At 44.3% G+C, this 26857-nt stretch overlaps 1 protein-coding gene across 1 annotated transcript; it reads left to right on the top strand.

Annotated features, from left to right (window-relative positions):
- Positions 1 to 6796: 6796 nt before the first annotated feature.
- LOC306788349 (putative transcription factor ovo-like protein 3) lies at positions 6797 to 12743 on the top strand (the record flags this gene model as incomplete). Its single annotated transcript, XM_079283843.1, has 4 exons — positions 6797 to 6896; positions 7084 to 7307; positions 8877 to 9066; positions 12421 to 12743. The coding sequence occupies 4 exons, from the start codon at positions 6797 to 6799 to the stop codon at positions 12741 to 12743; spliced, it is 837 nt and encodes a 278-aa protein (XP_079139969.1).
- Positions 12744 to 26857: the final 14114 nt, after the last annotated feature.

Below are 26857 nucleotides of genomic sequence, written 5' to 3'. Positions count from 1 at the left end.
GGGGAGGGGGAGGGGGGAGAGGGAGCCTGGCAGCCCGGTGCCAGGACTAAAAGAGAGGGACAGGGGCAAGAAGACCTGGCAACCCGGTGCCAGGAATCCACCCGGTGGGAAGAGTATGCGAAGTAGGAAAGCGGCATTAGGGGACAGAGGAAAGGGAACCTGGCAACCCGGTGCCAGGACTTAAAGAGGGGGACGGGGCCAGAAGACCTGGCAGCCCGGTGCCAGGAATCGCCTGGTGGGCAGAGTATGCGTAGTAGGAAAGCGGCATTAGGGGACAGAGGAAAGGGAACCTGGCAACCCGGTGCCCGGACTTAAAGAGGGGGATGGAGGAGAGGGAACCTGGCAACCCGGTGCCAGGACTTACCTGGTGCCTGATGTGACTTTGGGAAGGTTTGGAGGAGTTGGCACAGTGTGCTTTGTTGCGTAGACTCTCTTTTCCCTTTCTTCTCTCTTTCCTTGTGGTGGTGGAGGGGGACGCTGTGAACCTGGCAACCTGGAACGTCGAGGCCGGCGGGGCGGGGCTTGGTGGTGCGTGATTGCGTCACTGACGGCGCGCCCGTGTGTTGATGGAAAGTCCGTCGCTGCGTGGCGAGGTGTCATGGCGGCTGCGAGGAGTTGGAGCAGTGTCGCTTTTTTGTCGCGGCGCTTGTGGGGGATCCCCCTCTCCTGCAGCTCCGTTAACAGGCGCGCTACGGTCCAGGCGGCGATCCTGGGCGGGTCGGTTCTACTGGGAGATGCGGTCAGGGCGCGAGCGCCGTGCCGGTGGCTTCGAGCGCGGCGTGCTGGGATGCTGGAGTCGCCGGAAGCCGGGCTGTCGGAGGTTTCTCCCCGAGCGCTGCGTCCGGAGCGAGCGGAGGAGGAAGGGGGGGACTTCCGCGTCCGTTGCCCGCGTTCGGGGGCAGCGGATCGCCGTCTGCCACGGAGGCGTGCCGGTGTGGGACTTGGTTCGCTGGACGATGACTGTCGGTCTGGGTCCCCGTACTGGCGGATTGCCCGGAGGGAGGGATTCCGGTCGATGGATGTGGCCGGTCGGCGGGTTCGGCTGCGTTGGGCCGCCGGGCCGCTCCCGGAGGCGATCGGTGGCGTCTGGAAGCCCTGCCTCGGTGGAGTGCGGCCCCGGGCTGTGCGGGTGGCGGCTGGGGAGGCAAACGGTTCGTCGTCATCGGGAGGCCCGGTTAGTAGCAGGTCCATGCTGGCGAGGTAAGGGGTTTATTTTCCTTCCCTGTTCGTTGTTTTTGCGGTGCTGCGGGCGTTCTTGCGTTTTGGTGCAAACGACGTAGCAGCCTGACTCTTTTCTGAAGGTGTAGCAGCCCTACGGTTTGGTGCGAAAGGCGTAGCAGGCTGAGCTATGGTGGCCGTGGGTATTTGTAGGGTGTGGCCGGAAGTGGCCCCGTGGAGGTGTGGCCCTGCTCCTGAAATTCAGCTAAGGTTTATCTCCAATTCCTCTTACAGCTCACAATCTCTCTGCTGTTCCTCATTCTCTTAATGTCTCTATACCAGGCTACACAATTAATAGGTTATATATATATATATTAATCAGGTAAAGCATTGTTCCTCCATTAACACTCAGTATACAAACAAAAAGTTATAAATGTTTAGTCTTGATTAATACACTCGTCTATTATGTGTTTCATGATTGTGTTTTCTTACTTTATAAATGATGGATTCCCCATTTGTAAATTAAGTATTATAAATATTACAAACCAATTATTAAGGAGCTGTTGTCACGATCAGGCTTTGCCTTGTGTGTTCTGTGTGTCTTTGTTTAGCTTCACCCTCCTTACTCCCTCAGCATCAGCCTAACTCCCTTCACCTGCCGCTAATCAAGCACTCTACCTGTCAGCCACTCCCTCAGCACCAGTCCAACTCCCTTCACCTGTCCCTGATCAGTAATCAAGCTCTCCCTCATCAGCACAACTCACCTTATAAACCCCTGTCCCTCAGTCACTCACTGCCAGGTCATTGTTTGTGTTGTACCTGCCTGTTTATCTTATCCTGCTCCCGGTTTCCCACGTCTGCCTGTCCTGCTGGATTTGCCCCCTCGTCTCTTGTCTCGTCCCTGGATTCCCTGTGTGTTCTTGTTAGTGTTCACGTTCTTAGCTAAGTGTTTATTAAATTCCTTTTCACACTACTTCTGGTCTGCATTTGAGTCCAGCATCATGCCCTGTGACAGAATGACCTTGCCCAGAATGGACTCAGCAGACCACGTGTGGAGTGCCGTCTCCCCGACTGGTACGAACAGTTTATGGGAACCCGTCTGGACTTTGGAGGACCTCTGAGTGTCCAAAAGGCAGACCGTGACATAATGGACATTCCTTTCAACCCTTGAAGGAGACAGAGGCAGAGGAAGGGCCAGACTCCCCCTCCCCCTGGGCCGCAGCGATTCCCCGCTCCCGCTGTGCCGCAGCTAACTCCAGCTCCGCGTGTCCTGTCGGCGGTCCGACCGACTCCAGCTCCCCGTTGCCGGTCGGCGATCCAGCCGACTCCAGCTGTCTCCTCAGAGCAGCAGCTATCCCCGGACCCGGCCGCCGCCGCCTCAGAGCAGCAGCTATCCCCGAACTCGGCCGCCTCAGAGCAGCAGCTATCACCGGACCCGGCCGCCGCCGCCTCAGAGCAGCAGCTATCCCCGAACTCGGCCGCCTCAGAGCAGCAGCTATCCCCGGACCCGGCCGCCGCCGCCTCAGAGCAGCGGCGACCTCCAGCTCCGGCCGCCGCAGCCTCAGAGCAGCGGCGACCTCCAGCTCCGGCCGCCGCAGCCTCAGAGCAGCGGCGACCTCCAGCTCCGGCCGCCGCAGTCTCCGAGCCACAGCGACCACCAGCCGCCGCCATCTCCAAAAGCAACGACCTCCAGCCGCCTCTGTGCCGCAGCTAACTCCAGCTCCGTGTGTCCTGTCGGCGGTCCGACCGACTCCAGCTCCCCGTTGCCGGTCGGCGATCCAGCCGACTCCAGCTGTCTCCTCAGAGCAGCAGCTATCCCCGGACCCGGCCGCCGCCGCCTCAGAGCAGCAGCTATCCCCGAACTCGGCCGCCTCAGAGCAGCAGCTATCACCGGACCCGGCCGCCGCCGCCTCAGAGCAGCAGCTATCCCCGAACTCGGCCGCCTCAGAGCAGCAGCTATCCCCGGACCCGGCCGCCGCCGCCTCAGAGCAGCGGCGACCTCCAGCTCCGGCCGCCGCAGCCTCAGAGCAGCGGCGACCTCCAGCTCCGGCCGCCGCAGCCTCAGAGCAGCGGCGACCTCCAGCTCCGGCCGCCGCAGTCTCCGAGCCACAGCGACCACCAGCCGCCGCCATCTCCAAAAGCAACGACCTCCAGCCGCCTCTGTGCCGCAGCGACCTCCAGTCCCAGCCGCCGCAGTGACCTCCAGCCGTCGCCGTGCCGCAGCAATTTGTCGAAGCCAGCCTTAGGAGGATTGAGCCAGTGATACAACAGCTATTGAAAAACAGTTTCATCAAAATTCATAAGAGAAGGTCCAATGTAATTTATAAAGTCTTGGACAATGTGCCTGCTGTGTACAAACATTCATTCATGTGTTTGCAGCTCGGAGAGTGGGTGGAGTATGGGATTAGGTCGTCAACCCATCTAGAGGACATTCCATGTTGCCTCCCACCCTCAACATAAACATATACCGTAAATTCCGGCATATAAGCCGCCACTTTTTTTCACACGCTTTGAGACTGCGGCTTTTACAACGATGCGGCTAATTGATGGATTTTCATAGGCTAACTAGCTTTGCGCCGCCAAAGTCGGATACGGATGTGTGTTAGAAAATATGAGCCCACACCCGTGCTCGCTACTGGATTGGTCATTACCAGCCTTGACGTCTCCGTCCCTGATTCGTCACACTCACTATCACGTGACCCGTACCCGGAAAAAAACAAACAGGCAGGGCGACCAGTAATTCATTTCAACATGGATAACTAATTTCAAGCGTTGCTGCTAGCACTGCAGTAAAAGTCTGCATTTCTGTGGAGGAATCAGCTGTTATTGGAGCGATTAGCGAGCACCGTGACCAGCGGCGTCATCAGCCCTATTAAGCGGCCAAGCCAGTTAGCCGTAAATGCTATTCAGAGCTACGAGTTACAACAACAACGGTAATTGCCTCGTTGCTTTTAGATTCTAATGAGAAGACACGCTGCTTCGTTTTACTTCTTCCATTTGGTAGCCTGGAGAGACCTTAGTCTGTAAGTATGTCTGTATGAAGCATGAAAAGATCTATGAAGATATATTATATTCGCTAATGCTAATCGCGGTTAGCATTTCCCCATTGGCGGTAATGTTAAAATTAGCTTAGAAGCTAGTGAGTCGGAAATGTTATGATGTTCAGAGAAGAAGACAACTTTAGTACTGTTAAAAGCATCTTGCCGTTCAACGGGGACACCTGCGGCTTATAGACAAGTGTGGCTTATTTATGAACACTTTCTTTTTTCTTTTAAAAATTAGCAGGTGCAGCCTATATATAGGTGCGCTCTGTAGTCCGGAAATTACGGTACATGCATGCTCAACTTGCATCTAGTTCACACACACCAGGACAGTGATTTCTTTTCTTTTCTTTTTTTTTTTGCCATTTTCCCCTTTTTTGGACAGTTTGACAGGCTGGAAATATGGCTGGAAATATGTAAGAAGGGGTATGACATGTCGGGCTGATTAAATGCACAGCAATAAATAAAACAGATAAGGCAAGCACAACACACTAGGAGTTCTCATTCCCCAAAATATGAAGGAAATCTGGGTGATTTTAAAATAACTTGATTTTCTCATTCAGATCTGCCGAGCCTGATTTCAGAGAACTGCACTCATTTTCAGTGAATACAGCTGTTGATGTAATATCACAATCTAGCCTCTGAAATAAAATGTACTTGTCATTGTTTATTTTTAACATTATCTCTTCCAGAATACACACAAATACAACTAAAGAATAGCAGTAACGAATCAACTCACACTGACTTTTATCTGTAAGAGGCAACAAGGCAGTGACAAGCAAGAACACATCAACGGTTTGTCAAGTGTGTTCACATTTACCTAAAGCAAAACAAACAAACAAAACCCTCTGTCAGGCCATTGTAGATGCCCCAGAGCTCATTGAATTGTGCAAATATGTTAAATATAGTTGAATCAGCATTTGCCAAGACTGACAGTGGTGACCGTCAATGAAATCATCAACTGAATGTATTTATTTATCACTATCAAAAGAAGACATAGCTCACAGTGTCCAGTGCTAAGACTTGCATCAGTGGACAAAAAGCTTGAAATTAGACAGGTGACAGGGCCAGTTTTTAGTCTAGCACAAAGAAATGCTGAAGCTACCTTTTTACCATTTAATTTCCATGCTGCAGCACACAGGCTGCTGTTTTGCATACAGTTAGAGAGCAGCTCCGGAGGGCAACAACACACAGTACAGCCAACAGTCTTAGCAGACCTTTTAGGAAATGGTAACACTACATACCATATCATCACACAGTATTAAGAGATTTATTATCAAAATGCACATTGAATTACCTCATCTAAAGACATACACAAATTCATTTTGTAAATATTATGAACTGTTAATGATAATGTGATGTCGGAAGACCCATATACAGTGAGCTACAAAAGAAGACCCATATACAGCATGTCGGAAGACCCATATACAGTGAGCTACAAAAAGAGACTTCCCCATTGAGCTTTGAACAGCACTTTAAAGGAGCAACTGGGTTTATTTTTTTATATTATTTACTGTCCATATTGTACTGAATGGCACAGCTGAAATATGGGACATACATTGGCTAAATACAGCAGTAAGGCAGGGCAGCAGTGTGTTTATCCTACCGTACAGTTTGTACATGATCCTCCTGATGTTCTTGGAGTGACCTCTATTACTATTTGCATGATGGGGTTTAGTCTCGAGTTGCATTTGTATTTGCCATGCAGAGTCCAGTAAAATAAGATGCGTGCAATTCATTTTCTTCCGAAGCATGCACTGACTGTGCAGACAATTAGACATGGTTGTGGAGTTTTCTTTCAAAATGTGTTGTTCATTGGCAGAACTTTTCAATGGAAATAAAAGTAATACATCCATCAATCCCTCCGTTTTCTATACCACCCTTTTCAGTTCCGCCTATCCCAGCATGCACTGGGCCAGTGGCAGGGAACAACACATCAAGATGGAAAGTACCATCATGTATTTGCAATCATGTAAAGAACACTGTCAACTGACAGCAAGAACTTAAATATGTGTGTGAATGGCCTTTGTGCGGTTTTTTAAAGCTTTGTAATCCCACCAAACAATTGCAACAGAAAGAGGCTAAAAAGAGAAAGGGCTGATTTACCTAGCAGTTAAGGCTGTGGCTCCTCTGTACTTGCTCCTGTTACTCAAACCGTGCCCTTTGTCCAGGGCCAGGGCTTGGTCCGGGGCTAAAATTTGCATGCCAAGGGCCACTTGAATGCGAAGCTCTCCGGATTCTCACTACCTAAAATGCAAAACCAGTGGGGACCAGTTAAAATGACGCATGCGCACAATCAACACAGGTGTACATAAGTCAAAATACTGAGCCTCTCACCCCCCCCTTCTCTAGAGATCCAAACCTTCCAACTCTTCCCAGAGAGTGTTATGGAAATTAGCACTGTGATTTTGCTGACATACTGTACCTGCAGGTTGTTGACTGATGAGGCTTGGATGTAAGGATTGGAGGTAAGGTGATATCTAGATTGGTCCACACAACTAAAAGTGGTGGGGCTGCAAGGATCAGAGGTTGAGTGTGAGATATAAGATCAACAGAAGTAGAAGAAAAAGAGAACTAAGACGGACAGAATTCAAAGGATGCCGAGGTCTTTCCTTGTGAAAAAGAAACGTGGGGCATGTGGAGCATGGCAATGGAAAGAGCCAGAACAGCTTGAGTGGAAAGAAGATAATACACTAGGTAAGAATTAAAAGTATCTTCAGATAGCTTTTTCAACTGTCAAAGGCAAGCAGTAACATCCAAGTTAGTTTATTCCTCTTAAGCTGTCTCATGTATTTTTATATGTATGTATGTATTTTTATGTAATTAATTTGACCTTGTTAATTCACTTATTAAGCAAACAATTGTTTCCTTTTATGCCCTAAAGTTAATGAAAATTCTATGGAGCAGACACCCTGCTGTCCTGACACCCAACAGCCTTCAACTGTGGCTCAGTCAGTCACCTCAGGATGTGGGACAGCAGGAATGAGAGTGTCAGTACCTTTGGCAGGATCAGGAGGACCAGGGGCTGACAACAGGCTGGACTGGTCCACAGTTATGCTCCGGGGCTCCGTATACCATCCCACTACACTGGGACTTCACAGAGCAAAGGTTATAGGTCCCATTTTCTTCTTAAGTGTAGTGTCATTCTTATAATATAGCAAGTTGACTGGGCTTCCATATGTATCAGAATATGCTCACCCTACCTACTTTTTTATTGTGTATTGATGAGTGTCATAACTGGCATAAGCTAGTGACGGCTGTGAATAGAGCAGCTAACACACTGGAAAGACAGCTGACTGGAGGGGATGGACTGGACAGGAAAATATGGGCTGGCAATCCATGGCCGGATGGCAAAAAGCCCAGCTATTGACCATGGGATGAAATTCCCAACAAGCAGGGAGAGCACTTCAGTGGAAGCCATAAAAGATAGAGGAAACACAACTGGAGATAGAGTTTAAATGAGTGTTAAGTCTAGCGTCAGGTTAGTAACCAAAGTTCACGAGGTTAATAACATCCCTGCTACTAAAAAGAAAGCAGGAAGTAGCACTGAACGGCAGGAGAGAGGGGACAGTAGGCAGCCAAGGAAAGACAGGAGTGATGCGCAGACACCCAAAATATAATGGCCTCGGGCTAAAATGAAGGGCATATGGGCAACTGTTTATTCAGGTGCTGAAAGGATCCTGTTGGGCATACCTTGGTCTGATGGTGTGCCCAATAAGCTGTAAAAATGCTCTGGATGTGTTGTGATTTTTATGGAAGCTTATTAGGATATCATGGAGGAAGCAGCTTAGGTAAATGCCTAGGTCTTGGCAAATGGTGGGAGGGATCTTTAATTCCAAAACAGAAAGATTCTGTTCATATGGGACAATTTAGGCCCATCTGTCTTCCCAATGTAGAAGGTAAGATTAATTTAGTGTAGTGGCACAGAGATTGTCGAGTTAGAAAGGAATAAGCTAATCGACACCTCAGTGCAGAATGCCGGAATACCAGGATTTTGTGGATGCTTGGAGCACACCATGATATAGCATCAAATTCAGTCAGCAAAGTGGGAATGAAGACGCTTGCATGTGGAATTCTTAGATAACAGCCAATACATTTTGTTCCGTTCCACGTAGTGTACTGTGGGGGGCAATAGAGTACTTCAAAGTATCAGACACAGTCAAAGGACAAATTCTGGAATATTTTTATTCAGACATTCAGATATGTTTCTAAACTACAACGTTTAGATCTACAGCGGGACAGTAGTTGGATATAGGTATCACAATGCTTCACAATGGGGCGACTGTGGCTCAGTGGTAGAGCAGGGTCGTCTTTTAATCAGAGGATCTGCGGTTCGATCCCCGGTCCGCTAGTCCATGTCGATGAGCCACAGTCGCCCGCAGTAGGCTGTGTCTAGTTGCCGAGTTAAGGAAGCTTCAAACAACATAAGACCACAGTTAGAGAATGGTGTTGCCTGTCAGAGGGCACAGCCTGATATCCACTGCAGGGTGTAATAGGTCAAAGCGTAATAGGTCAAACATCATTTTATATGAATACTGGGCTTACATAGGAATGCATGGCACATAGTGTGGATTGATAATTATTCAGACAAGAAATTGTTCCTTGTACGTGAAAAATCCTGATGCTGATCAGCCTTTCCCATATTGTCATATTCATCAAGCACTTTTGTCTTTCTAGCCCCGTCCCCGTTCCTCCCCCAGATCAGGTGACTTTGTGTGCTCAGTGTGCCACAAGATATTCCCTCTGCAGCGCATGCTGACTCGACACCTGAAGTGCCACAGCTTGGTGAAGAGACATCCTTGTAGATTTTGTGGCAAAGGATTCAACGATACCTTCGACCTCAAGAGGCATATGCGAACACACACAGGTCAGAAACCTCCATGAATTCATATTATAGATGGTAGCACTATCACTGTGTAAAAATGTCGCTACAATTCAGCAAATTGACCATGCACGGTCCAGCCATATATATTAGTTTAGACCTATAATGCATGTTATTTTTCAGACAATCATTAAATAAATAAAGTTGGATGTGTAAAGAAACAGCTGTCATGCTCTCCTCAAACCTACCGGCTCCATTCAGAAACACAGCAATTTTACATTGCAGACTGTTACTTCTTTCAAAGTCGACATAAACAAAATAAAACGCCGTCTTGGTTAGTTTAGTCCAGGGGTATTCAATTCAAATTCCAAAAGGTCCAGATTGAGAAAATCTCCTCGGGCAAAGGTCCGGAACATTCCAATAATATCTAACTTGCACTATTTAGTGCCATATATATATATACATATATATATATATATATATATATATATACTGTATATTCAAGAAGCCTAGTACTAGTAACGTCTCTGTGTAGTCAACAACTGTCAAATCAAATAAAGAAAGTACTCATCAATTATATATTAACAATTATTATTCTCAGTTTTCAAATTCAACTGGATGGATTAAAAATAATACATAGAAATATATAAATAATTGTTCTTCTCATTTCAAGTAAAATAAGTGCTGGATTAAAGAATAACTGACATAACAAAGCTTTTGAAAAATGTGCGTCTTAAAATAAAGTAATTCATTTTAGAAAAATGAATTTCACTGACTTGTCCTGCAGCTTTAAATTCAGTTCATTCATGTGTGAAGTGATGTCAATCAAAAAAGACACAATATAATATTTTTCTCATCGTCTAAAAATAGAAAGTTGTGAGCATGGACTTTATCTGTGGTTATTAAATCACTTGTTCCAGCTCTATGCTCTCTGGTAACATCATTATTGTGAAGTGAATTCATGTGTCAGGATTCTGATCATATTGGGCTCTTAGGTTTATTTTCTGTGACTTCATTTCAGATGTGAGATGGTATGTTCGCTCAAAAGAGTTGTGCTTTGTCTCGTAGTGGCGTTTCACATTACTGCTTTTAATAATCGTCACGGTCTCTGAACATATGAGACACACTGGTTTTAAACTGTCCGTTTAAGAGTCGGTTCATTATTGGTTAAAGACTCTGGTCTCTCTGACCACTTTTCTCTCTTTGGAGAACATCATGTGAAATAACTTCTCTGACTCACGTAATTATTCTCATTGGCCAAATCCCAATATCCCCCCTTACCAGTGGCAGGCGGTGCATTTTATACCTGGGCCTTCACTGCTGGTACTGCAGCTGAAATACCACCTTATAACCACATTGTGGAGCCACAGCTCATTTTTAAGGCTGTAACTATGTACGTCGTCGTATTAAACCGTTCGGTACGAGTCGTTTGAATAACGCTCGAGCATTTAGAGAATGCAAAAGCCTAAATTCAGGAAAATATAATGTTCTCAGCTGGTCTGGCTGTGGGATCCACCGTAAGTCCTTAATGACAAGCCGCGACCCAAAGAGAGTGAACATTTTACTTTCACTCTTTCCTCCTCTCAGCACCTTGTGTCATGGTGCATCTCAACTCAGTCAGAATGCATTTTGATTGGCTGACCTGAATTACCCATCAGCCTCAGCTGGCTGTTAAATTTCGTGATAGTCACGTGCTCGCCCACTGACCAATCACAGCACACTGCACCTCGCGGGAAAGCTACAGATGAACACTGAGCGGCACGTAATGCTGACGTCATTATAGGCGGCTAGCGGTCGCTGACACGTCAAAGAATACGCCCAACATGTCAAACTAAAGATCTGATTGGTTGAACACTATGACAATCAACAATATCGTCCCCATATACTTTAATCTGCACTGCACAGAGCCGAGTCTGCAGGCATCTGGCATAGACACACATAGAGGTGAGATCTGAGAGCAACTGAGAGCAACTGAGGAAGACAGTAGCTGTGCAATGAGAAAATAAGATAATGGGAAAAATATTTTTATAAATTATAATACATGTAGTGCATTTAAGAAAAATTATTAAATTATAAAAGAAATTATAATTTTTCTTTTTTTAAATATAAATAGCTTTGTGATTCTGTTTAGGCCAGCAGAGAAGGCCTTGCAGGCCCTGATGGCCCGCCACTGCCCCTTACGGACTCACAGACTTTGAGGCGCGCTCCCGCGAAGTCCGTGAGGGTTTAGGGATGTCCCACTGTCAAATCGTCAAGTGTTTGAGGACTCTCTTGCAGACATTTTGAGTCCTTTATGAACCCTTTCCGTAATGGTATGCTGGTATGCTTGGTATGCTGACTTAGCCTAAGGGAATTCATTGCAATGTGACGTTAAACACGGGGTAACCAGTGGACGCATGGAGACGTAAAAAAAAGGGAAACAAAGAGTACGGATCACGTGTGTTCAGCCTGGAATATTCCATTTACTCAGAAACATTAAGAGTTAAAGATGGAACAAAAAATAAACATGAAATCAGTCGCGCGCATCGATGCTTTGTCCGAAGACATCCTGGCTACATTAGTCGGTCGCGTGAAGAAGAGTGAGTTTTACTCTCTGCAAGTAGACGAGCCTACAGATGTGGCCAATCTGGCCAATCTTCTGGTGTACGTCCGTTACCTTTTCGAAGGCACGGTGCAGGAAGTTTTTTTTGTCTTTTTTATCTTGTAAACAAACGCGCGCGAGCAAACTGTTCTCTCATTAGTCCGATTTGTATGCGGCTATAAGCTCTATAAGCTATAGGCTCTGTTGCTTTTTTTTAAGGTGTGGGGGGGGGGGGGATTGGGGGTGCGTGAACCCGGTCGGGATGTAGAAGGGGGTGCGTGGCCTAAAAAGTTTGGGAACCGCTGCTCTACACACTGTCCTTTCCCTGCCGCTGCCGGTGTACCGCATCAGTCCTATTAATAGCTCAAATTAGAAGTCTGTCGCTGCGCAATGAAAGTCGTAACAAACTTTTGAATTAGGTCTCGTAGATCTAATATGAGTGAAGATTCAGCAACTGGATAGACAATTTCTTACCTATAATTTGCTCAGAAATTTTGGCAGACAGCTGAGGTGAAATAACTTAAAGTTTACTTGCAAATTTGCCGTTTCCAATTATGTGGACAGGAAATACATAGTGCGCATAGGATTTAGGGTGTTTTAGGAGCACGGAGGATACACGTATACATTCTTCAAAATCCTCTAAATGAAGGACTCGTTTGAATGATCCTGGACATTGGAACAGTCCTTTGTCAGGATTCGATGATGTAGCATCCTTGGAATTCAGTTGTAGAAGGATCCTTCCTTGACATTGAGAAACACCTGCGATCCACACAAACATGCACAGGAAAAATAACTTGTTTTGTCTCTCCCTGCTGCAGGTATCCGTCCCTACAAGTGTGACCTATGTGAGAAAGCCTTCACACAGCGCTGCTCTTTGGAGTCCCATATGAGGAAGATTCACAGCGTTCACCAACAGTATGCCTACCGCCAAAGACGCTCTAAGATCTTTGTGTGTGAGGATTGTGGTTACACCTCAAGCCGCCCTGATGAGTACTTCCTCCATGTGAGACAGTGCCACCCCGGCAGTCCTGCCCTCCGCAGGTACTACCGCCGCCAGGCCCATGAGAACAGCAGCTTTGCTCCAGCAGGCAGAAAACTCAACCCCTATTTGTTGTACTCAACCCCTGCATACTACATGTAGGGCTCTTTCCAATTTTGAACTAGATCTGTTCCATAAAAAAGAAAAGACCATTTGTTAATTTTAATTAATTTTTGAATTTGTATTCAACTGTGTTCCACTTTTCTTTTGTCTTCATTCATCAGTTTGTGTTGTTAACGATAGCTTTAAATGCAAAATACTTGTAAAATACTTTTCCTACACTATGTTTGCTGTTATAATAAAAATGAAGGATCAAAACTTTTTCTTCATATTATTATTGTGTTATTAACATTTTAAATATTTTTGTTCAACCTTTCTAACCCTAGCCCTATTTTTAGAGCTCTGCTCGAATATTGCATACCCATACTAAAAATAATGTATTTCTGCAACTACAGGGTCTATTTGAATACTTTTCATGTTATAATAAAGGTAACACTCGTGAGATTTGTTCAAATGTGTAAATATCTGTCAATATGTTACTGGTTAAGAGTGAATGAAGATGGCACACAGCTCAAATTGAAAAGTTTCAGGTTCGCCAGAAAGAAAAGCACTGAAAGCATGATTATCTCTTTTGAATGATGCTAACGAAAGTTTAAAACTCTCCCAAATCATAGCACATGTGAACAGTCTCTCTGCAAATTTTGTCTTTGATAAAGTGAAGCAGAACAAAATTAGAGAGCTTTTAGTACAGATGTCAGGCGAGGTCACGAAATTGTCATTTTGGAACCAGCTGTACCATTGTAATTTTATATACTGTATAACTATATATTTCACTTGTTTTATCACGAATAGTGTTCAATCTAACCAAATACAGCAGTTTGGCTTCATTTTGAGAGCCTGAATCCTATCTGAGCCCTGTTTTGTGTCTGTGATCCATGGAGCTGTCTCGTCTGACTGCAGTTTCTCTGTGTCTGTGGAGACCTACCTCAGCAGCCCATTGGTCGATTTTAGTGAATGAACCCTCCTTCGACGCGTCAGAGTCAATAGAATTGAGCCGGGATAACATGGTATTGATTGACAGAATGGTTAGCCAGTCAGAATCAAAACCGCGCCATCCCTCGTGAAGCGTACAATCCGATACGCCGAAAGTAAAATCGATGACCAAGACACGTCTGGTTTTGAACGGAACACTTTACTTCCTGAAAACTGCAGTTTAACAACTGTTACAGTGAACAGACCACGCTCTTGCACCCGACATATACGTTAGGTTTTCACTTATCATTGTTGTTGTGAATAAGCACGTATCATGCTACTTCCTGTCTCTTCACAGTAAAATCACTTCCGTTTTCATGCTCTTCACAATGAAAGTAAATATGCGATCAAACAATTTACAACAGAGGAAAGAGCATCGGAGAGACCCGTAACGTTGTTCTGAAACATGGCGGAGGCAGAGAAATCAGTACGACCTAAGTCGTCCAAGGTGTGGGACTATTTCACACTTCATAAATTGAAAAAGTGTGTTCATTGCAAGATGTGCAAAAGCGACATGATATGGCACGGGAGCACCACGTGATGATTCAGTTTGTGAGTGTCGTGTAGAGAACAAGTTCTGACGTTCAAACAAATCCTGTTAAGTTTTCTGATTTGTATTTTTCTTCATTTTTTATAAATTATTTATTGTTCTGACAGCTCAGGTCCCTTGAAACAGCAATATACATATTTTTGTGCACATGTGTATGTTTTTTGTGTTCGTCCATTAGTTTTTTTGTTTTTTTATTATTACTTTAACAGCTCAGGGATGTTCAAGGAGCAACCTGTTTGTGCACTTTCTGAAGATCAGTTCTGTTTTTGAATAAAGGGTTGGAAATTAATGCTTTTTTTATCCGATAAAAATTGTTTTTTTATCCGATTAATCGAAAAAATAATCACCCGATTAATCGATTATTAAAATAATCGTTAGTTGCAGCCCTAAACGTAACGGCCCTCCAGTAGCTCTTCTGGTGCTGGTGTTTACTCGTTATCCAGCTTGACAAGCATGACAAGTTAGCGTTAGCTCATTAATAACAGTAGTAAAGCAGGGGTGGTATAGTTTGCAAGACTAAAGACACGTTTTTATTCACTCGCCTTTTTTGGCCCATTAATATCCGATTCATTGATTAATCGAAAAAATAATCGCCAGATTAATCGTTTATTAAAATAATTGTTATTTGCAGCCCTAAATGTAAGCCTGTTAAGATCATTAAGAAAATGAATTTTCTTAAAGTCTGTTATGTCAGTGTTTGTAACATAACAGACTGTCAGTTTACTGGGAAGGGGTTCAACTCCCTGCAGTGTCCTGCTGATTGGATTTGGACTAACATGAAAGTTAACAAAACAGTAGTGCCATTTGCTGTTACTTGAACACTTTAATTTAACACTGTTTTCATTTTAAGCTCTTCTGTAACTTCAGATTTTAGTGTGAAGCATTCATTGTAACATTTAACCTGATTCTCATGTAGAAGCTCTGGACAGATCATTTATACTAATGCCCACTGACATGGTTTGAGAATCCACGGTTATCTAACTTTTGCTCTCCAAGCATCTCGTTTACCATACTTTAAGGGCGTGCTTCTTTTACTGTGTCATCATCATTTATATTTATACAACCATTGTGTTCATGACAAAAAACATGTAGACTGAATTGGCAAACTCCCATTACCCCTCCAACAGACAAGGGTAAAGAGCTGGTACTGTCCACGACCGGACGGAATCCGCATTTCTCCTCCTGGATCAATCGGTAGGAGCCTCCTTTGGAGGCCTTATACTAATATACATATAATACATCATAGATTATTTGTTGATTTACATTTTGTATTAATCTGAATCAGGATTCAAAAAGTTACCTTACTAACTCACTGATATTGTCAAATATATGTAGTGAATTTAAAAGTACAATATTTCCCTCAGAGATATAGTGAACTAGAAGTATATAGTTACATAAAATGGAAATACTCAGGTAAAATACAAGTTCCACAAAATTGTACCTAAGTACAGTATTTGAGTAGCCTACACATACTTAGTTACAATCCACTACCTGAACAAGAGCACAACATTTTTTACAAGACAATAAAGTTCTCCATCAGCCTTCATCCATCCACTATTGTTTCTCATATATTCATCATACTCATCCTTACAAAAGTCAAGTTAACAAAGCAGGCATGACAAGGACATGATGGTATTGCATTTGTGACAAACTAAAATGTTTTGTTGTAATTCGGGAACGATTAAATATTCATATAATATAAGAATTTCTAAATATTTTCAGGACGAAAAAGCAGCACACCAAACAACTTTGGTTGTAAAAACAATTAACACTGACGTTCTCATGCAGCTACAATATTCTTTTCACCTTTTTGAAATAGGGCTGAACCTATAAAGTTGTTGATATATCCAGCAACATTTTAGTAAAAGATATCAGTTAATCACTGTAATTGTTTCTGTACAGTATGTTGACAATAATGTGAGTTCCCTGTATGAATGTTTAATTTTTTAAGGGACTGCACACATGTATCCGAGAATCAGGTCTATAACTGTTGCAGTAAATCTTTTCAATGATGCCGGCTGCTTGAATTTAGAACTGTAGTGTCCAACATGTTCCACTTAACAGGATTTTACACCTTGACCATTGTGACAATCTTCCTAAAGTATTTATTTCACAAACACCCATATAGGCCACTTCAACTATAACAGTGGGTCTGGGCCGGGCTTTCATGCTTATATTTAGTAAACTGGCCCTGGTTGTCATTAACCATAGCGTATTTGATTTGGGCTGAGATTTGTGAGACAAAGGGAAAGTCCTGGAGGTTGTAGCTACAATCTCTGGTTACCTTCAGTCCACAGTGTTAGATACAGTACCAGCAAACTGCAGAAGTTAACCATAGATTATATTAATCGAGAAGTATCAATCCAAAATAGCAGTACTGGAATCAGCTTAGTATTCATTTTTTTAAATGGACCGTAGTTAGTGCAAATATTTTTACATGTGTATTTTTACATCTCAACCTTTCCAAAGGGTTTCTCTTTAATTGGGAAAGTCAGACATGCAGAGGTTACACATTTTAAAGGTGACACACAGTTCAGGTGAACTGCAGTGCTATCAGTCCGTACTGGATGTACTGCTTCAGCTCCTCAGGCAGGGTGGGGCAGCCTCAGGGGGAGTTGGGGAGGCAGGTGGGGTTAGCCGGGAGAGGGGCCGTTGACTCTGAGACGGTTCAATAGAAGACTTCCTCGCAACCAAGCTTCAACAGTGGAAATGGAAATACACAGTCAGGAAGTACATTGGATACGGTTGGGTTTCAGTAAATCTGTAAACTTTTTTGAATTCTAATTCCATTTTAATTCAATGCAAATGTGCATTGAATTAAAATGCAACTGTATAGCCTTGAAGTCCCTTGATAGCGAAAATATTGGGATCATTTGTCAAAATATCTCTGAAAGGCAGAATCAAATGTAATACCACCACATTGTCATTTTCTGTCAGTGCAACACAAAATATTTCTAGCATCAAACAGTCCTCAAACAGCTATCATTTTAAGCCTGACAGACTGTGATTAATTGTGGGTACCGATTATGACACTCTGGTTCTTACTAGGGATGGGTATCGTTTGGGTTTTTTCCGATACCTGTGCCTAAACGGTGCCTGAACCGATACTTTTTTCTTCAAATTGAACAATATATTAACTGTTTAAAGCAGGGGTCTCAAACTCATTTTCACTCCGGGCCACATCAGCATCATAGTCTCCCGCAAAGGGCCGGTTGTAAATGTAACTACTCGTAACATATTGTTAAATAACAATCTGCATTCACAGTTTAAAGTAGTCTTCAATGTGCTCACAATACATTTCCATGTTAAATGTACAGTAAACCAAAGAGCTGCTTCTGTGACTGTGTTTAAGTATCTCATAATTTTGACTTTCTATCTCATAATTTCGACTATGGGGATATTTTTATTATTATTAGTCTAACTTAAAAATAAAAATAAATAAATAAAAAAATAAAAAATTTAAACTTTTTTTTTTGCTGGCGGATTCGGCCCGCGGGCCGGGAGTTTGAGACCCCTGGTTTAAAGTATACTATAAATATAAATAAGTACAAAACACTTGGCCTCAAACTACAGCTTCAAACTTTTTAACTATGAACAATATGTTAACTGTTAACAGTTTACAGTATACTTAGTATAGGAAGGCATCTACATCCAGAGAGTTGAGGCGTTCAATGTGGATTCCGCGGGTCGTGAGACACTTAAAGATGGCACGCCAGTGCTTTTCGCTACTTCCTATCTTGACCAGGTAAGGGCCAAAACAGTCGACACCTGTTGAATAGAAAGGTGGACAGAGAAGCCGGAGGCGCTGTGGTGGCAAGTCCATCTGTGGGACCTTGGGCTGAGCTCGCCAGCGTTGGCAGGATGGACACTTGAGCTGGTGGTGTCTGACAGCTTGTCGTCCTCGCAAGATCCAGTACTGCCTTCGCAGTTCTGCATACACCCGCTCCGTACCTGGATGAAGCAGACGTTCGTCCATGTGTTTGATGAGGAGCTTTGTTGCTGGGTGCTTTGGATCGAGCACAATCGGATGGATCTCTCCTAGGTCTGTGTTCTGCAGCCTTCACAGCCTCCCTCCTACTCGGACCAAGCAGGTTGAGGGGTCCCATTCTGGGGCGAGGCTAACCAAGCGGCTGTGGTTTGGCACCGTTTCTGTGCTTTGAGAGCGGTGACCTCTTCTGGGAAGCTATGGGCTTGACACTTCCTCAGCAGAAGGATCTCCGCATCCTGGGGGTTAGTAGTTTGGTGGTATTTCGGACCCTCGGCCGCCCCTTGAGCACCCTGGCTTGCTTGACGAGTGGCCTCTACCAACTCCTTCCATGTACTGAACTGAGAAGCATCAGGGAGATTGTCCTTAGGTGCCACTGTTGTGAGGCCGCAGAATGTGATGCCCTTTAGTTCAGCTGAACTCACTGCTGTAGCATGGGTTAGGGTTAGGGTTAGGGTTTGGGTTAGGGTTAGGTTCAGGGGAAAAAAAGGGTCTGGCTGCCTTTAGGCAGTCAGAGGGCACGGGCACACAAAGTATAGGCCTTAATACCTGTAATTCTCAAGAGGGGTTTGTAAGTTTTTTTCATATTTTGCAGGTGTCCTGGCGGGTCTCCAAAAGGAGGTGTCCCCGCCCTCATCAGAGGAGGTAAGTCCATCATTTAGACACTTTAGGTCCCCCTAGTCTCAGTTTAACTGTGACCTCCAAGAATGGAGAACCCTAAAATCCCGGATGTCAAATTCAAAACCAAGGGGAGGGGGAAAGGGCAGGTGTCCTGGCGGGTCTCCAAAAGGAGGTGTCCCCGCCCACATCAGAGGAGGTAAGTCCATCGTTTGTTTAGACACTCTAGGTCCCCCTAGTCTCAGCCTAACTGACATCCAAGAATGAAGAATTCTAAAATCCCGGATATCAAATTCAAAACAAAAGGGGGGGGGGGGGGAAACAGGTGTCCTGGCGGGTCTCCAAAAGGAGGTGTCCCCGCCCTCAGAGGAGGTAAGTCCATCGTTTAGACACTCTAGGTCCCCCTAGTCTCAGTTCAATTGTGACATCCAAGAATGAGGCTTAAAATCCTGGATGTCAAATTCAAAACAAAGGGGGGGGGGGGGGGGAGGGAACAGAGAAAAAAAGACAATTTATTTTCTAAACCCACTGATTTATGTCCTATTATTCACCCCAAATGGTGAACAAATAAGTGAACAAATAAGTTATTCTTAAAAAACACCAGACCAGAAAGACTCAGTCCTCCGGGGATTGAAACCCGCTAATTTTTATCAAATTATTCACCCTTTATTACTAGGTTCTCCCAACGCACAGGTGGTCTAAAGAACCCTTCCTGGGGGCAGCCCCTCTAAAAAGACACCTATGTAGCTAACACTGTGCCAACCACCACAAAACACGTCAAAACAAAATTTTGTTTTTGAAAAAAACCTTCCCAAGGGGCACTCTTATGCAAAGTAAGATCTCAGAGCGGACTGCTAACCCAATTGGAAAAGGCTCCTCCACCAATAAAGTGCGAGGATCGTGTAAGGACTTATGCAGCTCAGTTTTAAAAAAAAGAAACCTTTTATTTTTCAGGAGAGGGTGAACAAATAAGGGTTAGGGTTAGGGTTAGGGTTAATTGGGAGCGGGGCCCTCCTAAGAGGGCCACGAGGGGCACTGGCACAAGGGGGCTGTCCTTTTAAAAAGGCTTTAAAAAAAACCCTAAGAAATAAAAAACAATTAAACAATTTTATTAAAAACAGCCTGACAGCAGAGCAACCGCCAGCGGGACAGACGGAGAGGAGATGCTAAAAGGGGAAGGGAGGTTAAAAGGCACAATAATTATATAAATATAAAAAGATAATTTAACATATAATAAATGTATATACACACACACATCTAAAACTTTAAAAAGATAAATAAATAGATAAGTGCTTTTTAAAAAAAATAAATAAGTAATAAGTGCTTTTTAAAAAAAAGGGGGGGGGGGGGGAAATTAAAATAACATACAAAAATGGAAAAATGTATAAAATGATGCCAAATAACCCTCTCCAACTTCAGTCTAAAAAATGGGCCTCGTCTGCCTGTGGGGGGAGGGAAGGACATAGGATGCATCTCCAACCTGGGAAGATTTAAAATAAATTAAAGCTGCGAGCAGCGATGGGCGGGCCCTCGCAATATGCACGTCGGGGTGCATGCACGTCGGGGTGGCGGCGGGACTCCGGCCTGCGCGGCCGAGAACGTCCGCGACCGTCGGACGGCGCGAGGACTCTGGTTGATGCTGCCATTCAGTTCCGTGACCGTCAGACACTGCATGCAGGTTCAGAGCATGGCCCCAATATACTTTTATTTAAGTCCATATGTGATACATGTTCCTACCAAATTTCATACATCTAGGTGAAACGTACTGCGAGGGCTGCTTCGTTGAAATTTTGTAGGGGGCGCTATTGAGCCGATTTGCCACTCTGAACCAATAAAATCATATTATACAACTACATTTTGGCCTTTAAATGTGTATGCCAAGTTTGCTTATGTTTCGAGCATTTTTAGCCTCCCAAAATGACCTTCGTTGTTAACGGCGAAGACTGCATCGCCACGGCAACGGCGTTCGACGAAACATCAAAGCTTCATGATCTGGCATTATGAACTATTTGTGTGGAACAAATTTGATATTGATTTGATTTACCTACTAAGAGAAACAAGCCAAAGTATCAAGACTTTAACTTCCTGTTACCAGTAGGTGGCGCTATGACTATGATTCAAAATTGGCCTGCATATGTCTTCAGGCCTGGAGTCTAATCAAACACGTGAAATCTGGTAAAGATCTGATGATGTGGAGTCGAGTTACATCAGTTTATTCGTTCATGGCGAAGGATCGAAATTCCGTCGCCACGGCAACAGCTTTTCACGAAACAACAAGCTTTGAGTAACTTTTCATCACAAAGGTCTTTAGACTGTACCGACCAAATTTGAAGTTGATCTGATGAATTCCCTAGGAGGAGTTCGTTAAAGTGCAGGGCCTGGAAATGACAAAAACGACATGAGAAATTCATAAAAAATACAAAATGGCTGACTTCCGGTTGGGTTTAGAGCATAGCCCCAAGAGACTTTTATTGAAGTCCATATGCGATACATGTTCCTACCACATTTCATACATCTAGGTCAAACGTACTGCGAGGGCTGCTTCGTCGAAATTTTGTAGGGGGCGCTATTGAGCCGATTTGCCACTCTGAACCAATAAAATCATATTCCCTAACTACATTTCGGCCTTGTAATCTACTTGCCAAGTTTGCTTATGTTTCGAGCATTTTTAGCCTGTCAAAATGACCTTCGTTGTTAACGGCGAAGACTGCATCGCCACGGCAACGGCGTTCGACGAAACATCAAAAACTTCATGATCTGGCATTATGAACTTCTTGTATTTGTGTGGAACAAATTTGATATTGATTTGATTTACCTACTCAGAGAAACAAGCCAAAGTATCAAGACTTTAACTTCCTGTTACCAGTAGGTGGCGCTATGACTATGATTCAAAATTGGGCTGCAGATGTCGTCAGGCCTGGAGTCGAATCAAGCATGTGAAATCTGGGAAAGATCTGATGATGTGGAGTCGAGATACATCAGTTTATTCGTTCATGGCGAAGGATCGAAATTCGCCGAGCCGCCACGTCGCCACCCTTCAGTAACTTCTTACAATCTTCACAATGAAGCATTATCAAGGTCTTAAGGCTTGTTTGACAACATTTGAGAGGGATCTGATTAATCTGTGAGGAGCAGGATGTCAAAGTACGCAGCGTACAACTTCCGGTTGCCACTAGGTGGCGCTATCACTATGATTCTAAATTATCATATAGATGTGTTCCGGGTCAGGATGTTATGACATATGAGAGATTTTGAGCAGATTCGACAATGTACGGCCGAGTTACAACAACTTCCTGTTTCGTGGCGAATGGTGTTTCTTTGACGCCACGCCACGGCCACATAGTTCGATAACTTTTTGATCTTTGAGTAACTTTTCACTGCCAAGGTCTCAAGAGCAGACTCGCCGAATCTGAAATCAATCGGGTCAAATCTCTGGGAGGAGTTCGTTAAAGTATGACGCCTTGAAACGGTCAAAAAACGTCATAAAAGCAAAAATGGCCGACTTCCTGTTTGGTTTAGACAAAACGGCCAAGAGGATTTTTTGTGCGTCTCATCACGTTCCACATACCGACCAAATTTCATACAGCTGGGTGAATCCTGATGTTGGGGCTACTCAATAGGGGGCGCTAGCGAGCCAATATTTCATACCGCAGCTGGACACCCCAATCAGACTGCAATTTTCGCAAATTCTGGCTTGCGTGCCAAATTTCACAACATTCCCAATATCCCAAGCACCTCCTTTTTGCGACGAAACACTTAGAATAATAAGAATAAGAATAAACATTAAAGCTGCGAGCAGCGATGAGCGGGCCCTCGCAATATGCACGTCGGGGTGCATGCACGTCGGGGTGCCGGCGGGACTCTGGCCTGCGCGGCCGAGAACGTCCGCGACCGTCGGACGGCGCGAGGACTCTGGTTGATGCTGTCATTCAGTTCCGTGACCGTCAGACACTGCATGCAGGTTCAGAGCATGGCCCCAATATACTTTTATTTAAGTCCATATGTGATACATGTTCCTACCAAATTTCATACATCTAGGTGAAACGTACTGCGAGGGCTGCTTCGTTGAAATTTTGTAGGGGGCGCTATTGAGCCGATTTGCCACTCTGAACCAATAAAATCATATTATACAACTACATTTTGGGCTTTAAATGTGTATGCCAAGTTTGCTTATGTTTCGAGCATTTTTAGCCTCTCAAAATGACCTTCGTTGTTAACGGCGAAGACTACATCGCCACGGCAACGGCGTTCGACGAAACATCAAAAGCTTCATGATCTGGCATTATGAACTATTTGTGTGGAACAAATTTGATATTGATTTGATTTACCTACTAAGAGAAACAAGCCAAAGTATCAAGACTTTAACTTCCTGTTACCAGTAGGTGGCGCTATGACTATGATTCAAAATTGGCCTGCATATGTCTTCAGGCCTGGAGTCTAATCAAACACGTGAAATCTGGTAAAGATCTGATGATGTGGAGTCGAGTTACATCAGTTTATTCGTTCATGGCGAAGGATCGAAATTCCGTCGCCACGGCAACAGCTTTTCACGAAACAACAAGCTTTGAGTAACTTTTCATCACAAAGGTCTTTAGACTGTACCGACCAAATTTGAAGTTGATCTGATGAATTCCCTAGGAGGAGTTCGTTAAAGTGCAGCGCCTGGAAATGACAAAAACGACATGAGAAATTCATAAAAAATGCAAAATGGCTGACTTCCGGTTGGGTTTAGAGCATAGCTCCAAGAGACTTTTATTGAAGTCCATATGCGATACATGTTCCTACCACATTTCATACATCTAGGTCAAACGTACTGCGAGGGCTGCTTCGTCGAAATTTTGTAGGGGGCGCTATTGAGCCGATTTGCCACTCTGAACCAATAAAATCATATTCCCTAACTACATTTCGGCCTTGTAATCTACTTGCCAAGTTTGCTTATGTTTCGAGCATGTTTAGCCTGTCAAAATGACCTTCGTTGTTAACGGCGAAGACTGCATCGCCACGGCAACGGCGTTCGACGAAACATCAAAAACTTCATGATCTGGCATTATGAACTTCTTGTATTTGTGTGGAACAAATTTGATATTGATTTGATTTACCTACTGAGAGAAACAAGCCAAAGTATCAAGACTTTAACTTCCTGTTACCAGTAGGTGGCGCTATGACTATGATTCAAAATTGGCCTGCAGATGTCTTCAGGCCTGGAGTCTAATCAAACACGTGAAATCTGGGAAAGATCTGATGATGTGGAGTCGAGATACATCAGTTTATTCGTTCATGGCGAAGGATCGAAATTCGCCGAGCCGCCACGTCGCCGCCCTTCAGTAACTTCTTACAATCTTCACAACGAAGCATTATCAAGGTCCTAAGGCTTGTTTGACAACATTTGAGAGGGATCTGATTAATCTGTGAGGAGCAGGATGTCAAAGTACGCAGCCTACAACTTCCGGTTGCCACTAGGTGGCGCTATCACTATGATTCTAAATTATCATATAGATGTGTTCCGGGTCAGGATGTTATGACATATGAGAGATTTGGAGCAGATTCGACAATGTACGGCCAAGTTACAACAACTTCCTGTTTCGTGGCGAATGGTGTTTCTTTGACGCCACGCCACGGCCACATAGTTCGATAACTTTTTGATCTTTGAGTAACTTTTCACTGCCAAGGTCTCAAGAGCAGACTCGCCGAATCTGAAGTCAATCGGGTCAAATCTCTGGGAGGAGTTCGTTAAAGTATGACGCCTTGAAACGGTCAAAAAACGTCATAAAAGCAAAAATGGCCGACTTCCTGTTTGGTTTAGAGAAAACGGCCAAGAGGATTTTTGGTGCGTCTCATCACGTTCCACATAACTACCAACTTTCATACAGCTGGGTGAATCCTGATGTTGGGGCTACTCAATAGGGGGCGCTAGCGAGCCAATATTTCATATTGCAGCTGGACACCCCAATCAGACTGCAATTTTCGCAAATTCTGGCTTGCGTGCCAAATTTCACAACATTCCCAATATCCCAAGCACCTCCTTTTTGCGACGAAACACTAAAAATAAGAATAATTAAAGCTGCGAGCAGCGATGGGCGGGCCCTCGCAATATGCACGTCGGGGTGCATGCACGTCGGGTTGCCGGCGGGACTCCGGCCTGCGCGGCCGAGAACGTCTGCGACCGTCGGACCGCGCGAGGACTCTGGTTGATGCTGTCATTCAGTTCCGTGACCGTCAGACACTGCATGCAGGTTCAGAGCATGGCCCCAATATACTTTTATTTAAGTCCATATGTGATACATGTTCCTACCACATTTCATACATCTAGGTCAAACGTACTGCGAGGGCAGCTTCGTTGAACTTTTGTAGGGGGCGCTATTGAGCCGATTTGCCACTCTGAACCAATAAAATCATATTCCATAACTACATTTCGGCCTTGTAATCTACTTGCCAAGTTTGCTTATGTTTCGAACATTTTTAGCCTCTCAAAATGACCTTCGTTGTTAACGGCGAAGACTGCATCGCCACGGCAACGGCGTTCGACGCAACATCAAAAGCTTCATGATCTGGCATTATGAACTATTTGTGTGGAACAAATTTGATATTGATTTGATTTACCTACTAAGAGAAACAAGCCAAAGTATCAAGACTTTAACTTCCTGTTACCAGTAGGTGGCGCTATGACTATGATTCAAAATTGGCCTGCATATGTCTTCAGGCCTGGAGTCTAATCAAACACGTGAAATCTGGTAAAGATCTGATGATGTGGAGTCGAGTTACATCAGTTTATTCGTTCATGGCGAAGGATCGAAATTCCGTCGCCACGGCAACAGCTTTTCACGAAACAACAAGCTTTGAGTAACTTTTCATCACAAAGGTCTTTAGACTGTACCGACCAAATTTGAAGTTGATCTGATGAATTCCCTAGGAGGAGTTCGTTAAAGTGCAGCGCCTGGAAATGACAAAAACGACATGAGAAATTCATAAAAAATGCAAAATGGCTGACTTCCGGTTGGGTTTAGAGCATAGCCCCAAGAGACTTTTATTGAAGTCCATATGCGATACATGTTCCTACAACATTTCATACATCTAGGTCAAACGTACTGCGAGGGCTGCTTCGTCGAAATTTTGTAGGGGGCGCTATTGAGCCGATTTGCCACTCTGAACCAATAAAATCATATTATACAACTACATTTTGGGCTTTAAATGTGTATGCCAAGTTTGCTTATGTTTCGAGCATTTTTAGCCTCTCAAAATGACCTTCGTTGTTCACGGCGAAGACTGCATCGCCACGGCAACGGCGTTCGACGAAACATCAAAATCTTCATGATCTGGCATTATGAACTTCTTGTATTTGTGTGGAAGAAATTTGATATTGATTTGATTTACCTACTAAGAGAAACAAGCCAAAGTATAAAGACTTTAACTTCCTGTTACCAGTAGGTGGCGCTATGACTATGATTCAAAATTGGCCTGCAGATGTCTTCAGGCCTGGAGTCTAATCAAGCATGTGCAATCTGGTAAAGATCTGATGATGTGGAGTCGAGATACATCAGTTTATTCGTTCATGGCGAAGGATCGAAATTCGCCGAGCCGCCACGTCGCCGCCCTTCAGTAACTTCTTGCAATCTTCACAACGAAGCATTATCAAGGTCTTAAGGCTTGTTTGACAACATTTGAGAGGGATCTGATTAATCTGTGAGGAGCAGGATGTCAAAGTACGCAGCGTACAACTTCCGGTTGCCACTAGGTGGCGCTATCACTATGATTCTAAATTATCATATAGATGTGTTCCGGGTCAGGATGTTATGACATATGAGAGATTTTGAGCAGATTCGACAATGTACAGCCGAGTTACAACAACTTCCTGTTTCGTGGCGAATGGTGTTTCTTTGACGCCACGCCACGGCCACATAGTTTGATAACTTTTTGATCTTTGAGTAACTTTTCACTGCCAAGGTCTCAAGAGCAGACTAGCCGAATCTGAAGTCAATCGGGTCAAATCTCTGGGAGGAGTTCGTTAAAGTATGACGCCTTGAAACGGTCAAA

Source organism: Melanostigma gelatinosum, assembly GCF_949748355.1.
Source record: "Melanostigma gelatinosum genome assembly, chromosome: 14".
Taxonomy (NCBI): Eukaryota; Metazoa; Chordata; class Actinopteri; order Perciformes; family Zoarcidae; genus Melanostigma; species Melanostigma gelatinosum.
The sequence above is the reverse complement of the archived record's forward strand: the minus strand, read 5'-3'. Positions and strand labels throughout refer to the sequence as shown.